This window comes from Anabrus simplex, chromosome 2, assembly GCF_040414725.1.
Source record: "Anabrus simplex isolate iqAnaSimp1 chromosome 2, ASM4041472v1, whole genome shotgun sequence".
NCBI classification, from domain to species: Eukaryota; Metazoa; Arthropoda; class Insecta; order Orthoptera; family Tettigoniidae; genus Anabrus; species Anabrus simplex.
This window is the reverse complement of record NC_090266.1, coordinates 655,949,024-655,961,495: the sequence shown is the minus strand read 5'-3', so window position 1 is coordinate 655,961,495 and position 12,472 is coordinate 655,949,024. Positions and strand designations below refer to the sequence as shown.

Below are 12,472 nucleotides of genomic sequence, written 5' to 3'. Positions count from 1 at the left end.
CTTCCCCAGCCGGTCTACTCGTTTCTCTTGTCAGTTCCTCTTAAACTCAACTCCGCAATACATGCAACCAGTTAACCAAAAGGTGAGTCTCTTCATAAAACTTTACTTTCTTGCCCCATTTCCACTATCCGAGTTAACTCATTTTTATCTTTCATACTACAGGCCCGCATTGGATCGAGAATATTTTAACTTCTTCAACATTCAGTTCCAGTCACAAGAGTCACTCGCTCCAAAGAAATACGACATAACATCGTACTTACGAAGATGGCTTTTATATGTTTTACCTACTGACTTAATATTGTTTTTATGCTCACAGAGGAACATCATCCAATTCTTTCAACGTATTTAACATTACTGGATCGCAGTAAGCATACATTTCTCTACATACGTTGATGCCAATGCTATACAAAGCACCCAAATCTAAAAAAATTTAAAACTGTCAATGACTTTGAACTTATTTCTACGAGGCTTCCCAACTTCAGATTTTTATTTTATTAGTGACTAACAAGTTATCAATCTTGTACTAATTATATAATCAAACCTGGACATTTGGCATGAATATGCTTTATATTTTAACTTGTTATAGATAATTTTAATTATGAGGGTCAATTTTATATGTTTTAACTTTAATGTGTATCTTTGTATAATGACCCTATTTGGCTGATGATGACGTCCATGGATGTTGAAACCAGTACCATTTAATAAATGATGATGTAATTTTTATCAACAACATATCTTCTATTGAAAAGGTGGATCTTGTAAAATTTAAGTTATTGTTTTGTAATCTCTATTCAGTATGGGCCAAACATGAAATTCTTGACTTTAAATTAAAGTACCTATACATACCCTTCCATTTTTCACTAAAATTTGTATGACTGCCAATTTTGCTTGCCATCATGTTATCCTAGTAAGTTCCTTCAGTTTCTGCTTACTTCCACAGCCATTCCTAACTCTATTTCTTTCCAGACTGCACCTCCTTCTTAATCTCTTTACTCCTCTGTTATAATATAGTGGATCTATACCATTCGTTACCACCTTGAAAGGTAAAAACCTGTTTTCACATTCCTCAACAATTGCTTTAAACCCATCTTTCTTTCTAAGCTAGTTCTTATCCATGTTTCACTTCCAGCCAATGCCACGCTCCAGATGAAAATCTTCAAAAACATCTTTCTAAGTCCTACATAGTGCTCAAAGCGAGCAATTTTTGATTGTTTAGAAAGAACTTCCTTGCTTGTGCTAGTCTGAATTTTTCTTTTTGGTAGTGTTTCATTGTTGCACTAACACATCAAAGGTTTCCGGCAGTGGAAGGATAGGAGAGGGCTAGGATTGGGAAGGTAGCAGCCATGGTCTTAATTAAGGTACAGCCCCAGCATTTGCATGGTTTGAAATTGGGAAATCGTGGAAAACCATCTTCAGAGCTGTCAACTATGGGATTTGAACCCACCATCTCCCAAATACAAACTCACAGTTACATGACCCTAACCACACCACCATCTTGCTCGGGAACAGTCTACATTTTATATCCTTACTTCTGCCTTCATTACTTGCTTTACAACCCAGGTAACAACATTCATCTACTTCCTTTAAGACTTCATTTCCTAAGAGGATATCTCCTGCATTATCTGATTTATTTCAACTGCACTCCATTACTTTTGTTTAGGATTTATCTACTTTCATCTTGTACTACTACTCCAAGACTGTGGCCATACCATTGGGCAATTTCTCCAGATCTTCTGCAGACTCAGATAAAATAATATCATTGCCAAATCTTAGAGTTTTGATTTCCTCTCCTTAGATCAGGGCTTCTCAAACGCCCAAAATCTCACGCATGCAGACAGTGGTGCAGAGTTCCTATGCACAGTGCATGCGTCCCACTGGGCTTGGCGTGGCTCGGACCAACGCTTAGTCTCGTGGCTACTCGGCTCAACTCGGCTCAACTCGGCTTCGATTTGGAGTGCTTCGGAGCAAGTGAGGTAGAGGGAGACAGGGGGAGCGAGCGAGACAGGTGTGGGGAGAGAGAGAGAGAGGCAGCGCTATTGCTCCAAATCGAGGAGTGGGGGTCTGCACTCTGGTCAACCAAGCGAAGTCGTCTTTTGCACCGTGCACAGTGCATGCACCGGGTGCATGCACCGGGTGCATGCACCCTGAGCAGCCCTGCCTTAGATTGTAAATCCCTTTCCAAATTCCTGTTTGATTTCCTTTACCACTTGGTCTATATAAACATTGAAAAGGAGAGAGAACAAATTGCAGCCTTGACTCCCTGCTTTCAGGATTGCTGCTTCTTTTTCATATTCCTCAATTCTCATCACTGCACACTGATTTTTGTACAGATTGTAGATAATCCTTCTTTCATGGTATCTGATTCCAATCGCCTTCAGAATTTTGAACAACTTGATCCTATCAGCATTATCAAATGCCTTTCCTAGATCTTGTGCTTGTGCTTGTGCTTCTTAATTTGATCCTCTGAGATCAGACAAAGTCAGGATTGCTTCATTTGTTCCTTCATTCCTACTGAAGCCAAACAGACCTTGCAACTCAGGTTCAACTTGTCTTTCCATTCTTCTGTAAATAAAAAATGCTAAGATTTTGCAGGCATGAGATACTAAACTTATGATGCGGTAGTTTTCACACTTCTTTTTTTTTTTTTTTGCTAGTGGCTTTACGTCGCACTGACACAAGATAGGTCTTATGGCGACAATGGGATAGGAAAGGGCTAGGAGTTGGAAGGAAGCGGCTGTGGCCTTAATTAAGGTACAGCCCCAGCATTTGCCTGGTGTGAAAATGGCAAACAACGGAAAACCATCTTCAGGGTTGCCGACAGTGGGATTCGAACCCACTATCTCCTGGATGCAAGCTCACAGCTGCGCGTGGGACACTTATAAAGACAATTTACAGTGTGTAGACCCCCCAGGCTGAAACCATAGTACGGCTCGCATTCCCCCTGTTCTGGCAGTTTTTTCTGTTTCTTTTTACTCAAATGTGGTGTGGTGTGTTTGGCCAGTTTGTAACAAATAAAATTTAATGCTAAAAAATTAAAAATTAAATTGAAGGCAGTTTGTTTGAAATGTGAGTGCTATAACTAAACATGCTAAAACATAAATTCCCTGAACAGTTCATTAATCAGTTTAGGTTTGTACAGTATTTGGTTTGCCTACATACTTGCATACTGTACTTTACACTACTGTTGTTAAGTTACCATCAGGGTTAAATAAATAACTTGAGAATATTGTAAATTGTTTATTGTTATTTATTTTTTGTGGTGTGGGCTCCTAGGCTGCAACCTAGTCATTCTACCCCAAAATCCAGTCCTTTTACTACCTTGTGTGGGACAAGGAATACTGGTAAGTCAGAAAGATAATTAAGCTATGGGATGTCACCTTTGATGAATCGCTGAAATTCCGAACCATGAGAAGATGTGTTTAAAATGGCCTTTCTCAGAAATTTCTATAATAAAAAGCTATATGCCAATTCCTTGAGTAGAGAGGAAGCTTCTTATTAGGAAGCTGCAAGATTTCATATAATCACGAGTGTGATAGCTGAACCCACGTCTTACACTGTCTCTGAGCTACTTGATGCTCGCAGTCATTTGGATAAGATCAAATTTCTGGTGGCTGTAGTATCTCTCATTTCATATATTTCACTGTCTATTTCTGTAATATTTCTTCTTAATATAGATATCTCTATTCTTTAATAATTATATGTGTGGAAAATTGCTCCAATTGTTGGGTTTCTTCAGAAAATTTTATACTGAGACATACATTATACATTGTGTGAATTTGTGGTGTAGCTATACGACAGACTTGAAGAAACACAAGAGGTACTAAGAAATTTTTTGTATATTGGTTCCTTAACAGTAAAATCATACATACAGTAGTCGTTTTCCATCTATTTCATCTACTGAGCTGTTCTCTACATCTTAAGTCTAAGTTATACAGTTGTGTTATATCATGATTGTTTTCTTTTTCCATCAGTGTTCAGTCTCATGTGGAGTTGGAGAGCGGCATCGATCTTATTGGTGTAAGCTGAATAATCTTATTGTATCACCACAAGAATGCCGTATGCTGCCCATTCCTTCACACAGAGAGAGGTGTTCTGTGGATTATTGCAGTGTGGGCAGGTCTGGATCATGGCAACAGGTTAGGAATAATATCCTTTATGGAAAGTACAGGGTTTCTGGTAAATGGTAGAGCAAGCTGAAGGGGCATGAAACTTAGCAGTGAAGGAAATATAATAACACAGTTTGTTTCAAAATCCTATGACATGTAGTTATAGCCCGTTGAAATTGTGGTTGGCGTGTGGCATGAACTCGACTTGGCACGTGCTTGGTCAAGCAGTGGCTCTGCTTGCATCTTTTGTTCTTTGTATATAGGAGAGGAAGCCAGCTGATGAAACCATGTGTGTCCATTTTCCCAGGACTGTTACAACATAGCCACATGCAAGTACTGTGCAATGTTGCAAGTTCATTTTTTCTCAAACTGCACTCAGTGTAAAACAGTCTATAAAAAGCTGATAAAGTCCATTCACATCCAGCATTCTCCTGAGCTTGACTTGTTCTACTATTTAACAGACACCTGTATACTGCACTTGTTTCCTATATATTGATAGTTCTATCCTCATCAAATGAATATAAAGAGAAAAGTTGTTCAGCAAGTACTCATTTTGATAATATATATCTTTTTTATTTATATACCTTCCTAGAATATTTCCAGACTACCACAAAGACAAAGAGTACCATAACCAATATATATATATATATATATATATATAATTTTATGAATGTTAATTAAAATTAAAGTAGCTTCAAGGTGGCCGTTAAGGTCCAGAGATGTGGTTTGTGAAGATGGCTATGGACCCCTTTAATGTGGCTGTCGCAATTGAGTGGAGGAAGTCGGTACTTAGTTAAAATCTTTTCAAGAAGAAGTTCACGAGCAGCTGTGAAATGGTCCTTCGAGCACCGATCATGACACCAGTGGTGCTTATAGACTCGAGATTGTATTTGTCTTTGTAGCAAAGTACATTGTTTTAATGAATGTTAAATTTTCATGGCCGCATTGTATTCAAAATAAATTTTAAATGTATTAGATTATGTTCAGTACTTACAGTATGTACCAAAGAGATGTTAAGCTGAGAAAGAAAGTGACCAGTCAGACACCAGTGTGATTTGAACCCACAATCTTCTGGAAAAGGAAAGGAACACAAGCTATGAAGTGCACAATAGTAATAAATTATATAAGGAGGCAAGCAGTTCCAATTAGTGGAACATGATAGATTAGTGACATTGTCATAGACTTTTTCTGCAATGCCTGTTGTACACTATCAAATTTTTCTTTCAATTCAATTCTTCACAAGGAAAAATGTCAAATATTGTGAAAGACTGTTCAACATTGCCAAAGGTTTGAGAAGACTTGAAAAAGATTTGGCAAGGTTCAATAACATTTTATTCTAAAATGGAGGAAAGGCAAGCAGCAGTTGCGGTTCTTGGACTAGCAGTGGGATATATTCTTAAAAAGAAGAGAAATGTGCAATACAGCATAATTTATATGGGGAAATGATGAGTGTGGTTACCATCAACATAATTTTTGCAATTTTTTGTGGCATTGCCATGACATAATTTGGAGATCTTATGTTATGTTATATAGCATTTAGTCACATTATTTGAATAAAAAATATAGCAGTGCAATGGATATTCATATCTTATTACATGAAAACATACTAGGAGTTTATTATTATTATTATTATTATTATTATTATTATTATTATTATTATTATTATTATTATTATTATTATGTCCGACTCGTTGGCTGAACGGTCAGCGTACTGGCCTTCGGTTCAGAGGGTCCCGGGTTCGATTCCCGGCCGGGTTGGGGATTTTAACCTTAATTAGTTAATTCCAATGGCAAGGGGGCTGGGTGTGTGTGTTGTCTTAATCATCATTTCATCCTCATCACGACACGCAGGTCGCCTAAGGGTGTCAAATAGAAATATGAACCCCTTTTCTACTAGCTCTCTACATACATGGTACATGATGTCAATATGTTTTGACCTTTCACTCACAATATAGTTTTTACTCAATTTAATTGCTGCTGCATTGTCAGCAAAAACTTTACAAGGTATATCAATAAAGCTTTCCAGCCCTAGTTCTGACAGCAAATATTTCATCCAAGTTACTTCTCGAGATACCTCTGCCATTGCCATGTATTCAGCATCCATGGTAGATCTAGCAATACAACTCTGTTTCATACTATACCATGATACTGCTCCCCCTGCCACTGTGGTTACATACCCACTCACTGATCTTCTAGACTTAGTATCTCCTGCCCAATCTGCATCACAGAACACTTGTACTGACTCCTCACAATTTTTGAAACACGACTTTAAATCTCTAGTACCACTTAGATATCTCATGATATGCTTCACTTCTTTCCAATCTTAGGTTTTTGACGATTTTGACTAACTTTACTTACCGCAAATGCAATGTCAGGTCTAGTATTATTTGACAAATATAGCAAACTTCCTACTGCACTGCGATAAATGGTACAATCAAATTCCTGCTCATCATTTTCAGCTGCTGAATACCCACTTGGTAAAATACGGTAGTCTTACACAGTTTACAGTCACTCATGGAAAAATCAGCAAGTAATTTGTCAATGTATAAACTTTGACTCAACATAACCGCTTCTTTTGTCTGTTCTATTTTTATTGACAGTAAGTTTGTTGCTTTCCCTAGATCTTTAATCTCTAACTCATCTGCCAACCTTATTTTAACCAACTTAACAACCTCTTTGTCACCTATTGCAATAATGTCGTTAACATACAAGCCAATAATACAACTCTCCTTTACATACACACATGGTTCTTTGATACATCTCTTAACCCGCGGTTACTCGCATGGTGAGCGCGGCGCTCACCTTCGTAGTATATTGCTTCTTGTTGGAATATTACAAAACCTACACCTTTGTAAGTCCCTGTACCTTTGTAACAGATTATTATGAAGGGGATGTGTCAGTCATTTTCATTATCTTTGAAGATAAACACCCGCAATTCATTATTAGGCACGGAAGTGTATGTTTGGTGAGCGGTGCGGTCAGTAGCGAGGAACTGTGCTACTTATATTTCGCTCATTGTAATAAGCCAGGTTTTGTTTTATGCTTGTGTTTAATGCGAAATGTTTATACTGTGGGTGTTAGACAATATTTACAAGTTATTGTGGCATGCAGTGATCAGGTACTTTCGTGGTTGTGTGAAAGGAAGGAGGGAAGGTCTTGAACATCGAGACTGATGGTATGAAACAGATGAGGTTTATGGAAGTGATCATAACTCTGTTTCATAGTGTCTGCAAGTTCTGGGGAAGGAAAGGAACTTTCGTTTATAGCAAACTGTGATATCAATGCACATAGCTTGTTTTACGACCGGATGCCCTTCCTGACGCCAACCTCAGTTGAAGAGCTAATAAAGATGAAATAAATGATGGTGAACAAAGTTGGCTAAACAGGTGTAAGGAATCGGCTGTAGTCTGTGAATAGAAACTGCCCCGGTATTTGCCTGGAAGCGTAAACAGAAAACCATTCTCAGGACAGCTAACGGTGGGGATCGAACTTACGCGGCTCCCGAATGTTGAGCTTGCCTCCATAGCCACTCCACTCGGCCGTGTTCCTAAATAAATAACTATCTCAACTGGACATATTAAAAATACCTCCATATTCATATGGATATATTATAGCCTTTAAACACAAAGGTGAGCGCTGCGCTCACCAGCGAGTAACGGCGCACGTAAAGACCTAGCGAGTAATGCCGGGTTAAAATCTAGCCTTCTTATTATAGCATCAACACAAGCATTCCAGTCTTTACTCGAATTATGTAGTCCATAGATGCTCTTCTTCAATTTACATACATAGTTTTGGACATCTTTTTCTACAAACAATTCTGGTTGTTCCATGTATACAGTACAACTGATTTCACTATTTAAGTAAGCAGTAGTTGCATCTAGATGTTCTACAGTACAAACTTTACGTACTGCAATACCTATTAACAGTCTCATTGTTTTCCTCTTTATAACAGGACTAAATGTTTCATCAAAACTAAGGTTCATGTATCTTAAAACCTTGACCAACCAACCTGGCCTTATATTTCTGAATGATACCCCCACTGTCATATTTCGATGAAAACACCCACATAGAACTAATTATCTTGACATTTTCTGGTCTTTTTACAATTTCCCAAACATCCTTCTTTCTCATCTCATTGATCTCCACTTTCATGGCTTCCATCCAGTTAGCAGACTCTTGGCTTGACATAGCCTCCTTAAGGTATGTTTTAACGTTTAGAAGGAAAATCCACAATTCTTAACCGATTTTTTTGAGTTTCGTACCATAAAACAAAAAATATTAGACTAACAGTTTCGTATAATGCAATCAAAATTTTGTGCCTTATCTTCACCCAAAAATTTAGTTTTATGAAAAAACACACAAATTTTCAAAATGTCATAAAATTTCCAAAAATGTTATAATCTTGAAATTGTTTTCACCATGTTCAAGTATTTCATTCATAGAATGTTGTGAACTAGGATCTTCTAATTATCAAAAACAAAAAGGGAGCTACACATAATTTTTGACAAAAGTTTAAAAATAATTAATCACCCGTGTTACAATGGCTATTAAAAAAATAATAGCAATAACAGTATTCACAATATTAAGAAAGTACTAGTTTATAACATTCCCACATTCATTAGCTTTAATTTAATCTATCATTGATTTTTCTATATCAATTTTAAGGATATTTAAATTTATTTGAAATGTGGGAAGCTGTGCAAAAAATTACATTCAAGAAAAACAGCACTGAAGTTTTAGGACTAAGTCATGAACATAATCCACTTATTTGGGCACCTATAAACTTGCCTGCTCCATAGGTTGGACCCACTTTTAGAAGTTTCTTGTCTTCTTTTAGTTTTCTTCTGCCTCTCAAGTATTACCTCCTCTGCTTTTGTTCTGCAGTACTTTGATTTGCACCTTTGTGCAACCGTATTGCATCAACTTCAAGTACACCAGATGATGTGTAGGCCTACTTGCCAGGAGCAATTCCCATCCTCTTCAGTTTTTCTATTTCCACTCCGTTCTCCCAGTTGAAATGGCAAACAGCATCCATCACTCCTAATTTTAAGGTATCAAGCCCCACATTTATGTCTCCTTAGGACACCTTCTCCATACCATGGCATTGAATGACTTATAATTTTGAGTCAATCCATGCAAGGACTTAGCATTTCTGGGTCGGTGAGTCACTCATATACAGGCTTCACTGCTTGAAGAATGCCAAACGACAGGCCTGGTTTGAATTAAAATTGTTCTATCTCATTCTTTGCTTTAGCTCACTGATATGAGCACCAGCTGTCAGTTCCTACAGGACACCAATGGTGGGTGGGACGGTCCTCTGTTGCTGTCAAATGGTACAATGTGGCCCATATGCCATTTGACATGGCGTGAATACTGCTTGTGTTGGAACGTAAAGCAATTCCAAATAATTTTGCATCTTATCGATGAGTGCTCCTGTCAGTTGCGGAATTCATAATCACAGTTGCTGCAAAATAATGCAAGGGACATTCCCCAATCAAATCTCAGAATTTCTAGGTTTTTTGCAAAAACTGTATTACAGCTGAAGCAACTAGGGCAGGCTAATGCAGATAATATACGTGTAAAGCACTCTATGTCAATAATGATATTGTAAATGTCACTAACACTATCAGACTCAATATTTACAGACGAAAGTTTGGACTGAGAATCACTAGCAAATGATTCCCTTACATTAGGCCTACCTTCTGTCTCACTATTTGTACTAACAGCAGAAGTAACACTGACATTCACCTTGCTATGTCTGTTTCCATGAAATTTTCTCTTTTTCTTTGCTCTACATCGGCTTTTAGAACCCATTTTATACACACTAACAGAGAAACAAACTCCTTGGTCACAATGTGAAAGACCATTTGGCCACAATGAAGTTTTGTTTATATCCGTTGCCTATCAATGGAATAAAAGTCTTTGGAATATACAAGTATTGACATCTGTTAGTCAGAACTATGAACTATGTACTCAGGAGGCATGTCACACCAAAGAGGTAAATTTGAATAAGAAAATCTGACAAGATGTTTACATGTAAGCAGGACACTGCATCCACGCCCCGTATCACGCGCGTACGTGGCTCTTTAAATCTTATTTTCGGATACTTACAGTTGGAATATTTGTATGAATTATATCTCATTTTGAAGTAAAGACTTCAAGCTTTCATTTCCAGTGAAAAAATTAAAATGGCATTTTTGGGCGAAAAAGGCGATTTTGAACGTTAATACATACCTTAACTGTTCTTGGTTCCACTACATTCGCATGTCTAACTTCCATCACTGCCTTACAATCTGCACAAGTCTTACCTTTCTTCTGTCTTATTGACCTTCTCAGACTATTCCCTGGCTCTTGTATTGCTATAGACTCAACCTCTAGTTGTTCCTCTCTGGTCGTTGACTCAACAGCCAATGTTTCCTCTCCGTCCTCCTCTGTGTCTAACTCAGTCCCTAATTTTATCTCTGGATCTTCAGTGCACAGTATGTCAAAGTATGTTTCACTACCCTCTACCGTTGGTACATTTATCTTTTCCTTGATATCAATCCCAGGACTTTTCACCTTAAAGGGAAATATCTGCTCCTCAAATACCACACTTCTCCTCACTATTACCTTTTTCCTTTCAAGACTCCATAACCTATATCCATCTTTAGTACCTGCCTCATACCCTATCATAACGCATGACTCTGCTCTGGGATCTAACTTCCTGCTGTCTGCCCTCACAGCCCACGCCTGACATCCAAATACTTTCAATCTACCTATTTCTTCCTGATCCAACTTCCTACTGAACCACAGTTCATACTGTATCTGAAATTTTATTGCTGAGGATGGGCACCTATTTCTTAAGTACACTGCAGTCATTACTGCTTCTCCCCAGAATTCCTTTGGTAACCCTGACTGGATCAATAGACATCTAACAGTATTAAAACATCGTTCTATTTTGCCTTTCTGATAATCCATTTTGTTGTGAAGTATAAGGTACAGATCTCCTATGAGTAATACTACATTTTTGCAATTGTGCTTGAAACCTGCTACATGTATACTTTGTACCATTGTCAGATTGCACTACCTTAATTCCTACACCATGTAACTCCACCTCCATAGCGTAACGGTTAGTGTTATTAGCTGCCGTCCTTGGGGGCCCAGGTTCGATTCCCGGTACTGCCAGAAATTTAAGAATGGCAGGAGGGCTGGTATATGGTTCAAATGGTACATGCAGCTCACCTCCAATGGGGGTGTGCCAGAAAAGAGCTGCACCACCTTGGGACGAGTTTACTTTACCATGTAACTTTTCTGCATTTGCCTGATACCTATTAAACACCTCCAATACTTCATCCTTATTTTACATACATACAGCCACATTAAATCTGGAGTATTCATTAATCATAGTTACAACATATTGAGATTTCCTAAGTGATGGTGGACTAATTCTTCCAACTACATCAGTGTGCACAACATCAAGTGGTTTTTCTGCCTTACGCTCACAAAACTTAGGTACTCCCTTGTTACTTAGTTTCCCTTGAATGCATACAGAACAAGTATTAATATCATTACTTCTTTTCAATTCTAACATAGGCAATTTAACAAAGCTTCAGAATGTGCATGTCTATATCTCTCATGCCACAACCTAACCTGCCCAACACTTTTAAATGCTACATTGTTATTACATTCTTGATCTATTATTTGATCAGTCACTCACATCTACAATATCATTTCTCCCCTCTGTCTGTACTACATATACATCATTCCTCCTGTTTGCAGTAAACAATGTTTCATCTCCATGCTTATCTACAACCACTGCTTTCTCATCTACAAATCCTACTTTGAAACCTTTGCTGGTCAACTTAGCAACTGATATTAAATTTGCACCTAAGTTTGGTACATACAACACGTCTGTAAATGTAATTGTCCACCCTGTGGACATTTTTACTTTCACCTTACCTATACCTTTGATATCCAGCTTACTGTTATCTCCTATTTCTACATTCCTGGTTACATGTGTTAACATGTCTATAAACATCTCCTTTGTTGGACACACATGATGGGATGCACCTGAATCGAACAGCCAATCTTTAAATTTCTCAGTTCCTACAGAAACTACCATGCTCATTGCTTTATCTACTACATGTATAATTTCTGAGCTTACCACCTTTCCACTCGCATTCACTGATTTCCTCTCCTGCGATGATTCGTCACTCTTCATTGTTGGACATACTTTTGAATAATGTCCGGACTTACCACAATTGAAGCACTTTTGGGTACTGCAACAATATTTAGATACATGTCCCTGTTTACCGCAATTGTAGCAACTATATTTTCCTCGTCCCATGTCTTCTTTCTTGATATCTCGCTTCTGTTGAACAACCATG

At 37.9% G+C, this 12,472-nt stretch overlaps 1 protein-coding gene across 2 annotated transcripts in view; it reads left to right on the top strand.

Moving 5' to 3' along the window:
• Nucleotides 1-12,472, top strand: part of LOC136864326 (A disintegrin and metalloproteinase with thrombospondin motifs 4) — a 644,921-nt gene that overhangs the window by 627,524 nt on the left and 4,925 nt on the right. For both annotated transcript variants that reach the window (XM_067141158.2, XM_067141157.2), the window contains exon 21: nt 3,972-4,136. In XM_067141158.2, coding sequence (XP_066997259.2) covers nt 3,972-4,136 — 165 coding nt within the window. The remainder of the gene's footprint in view (nt 1-3,971; nt 4,137-12,472) is intronic.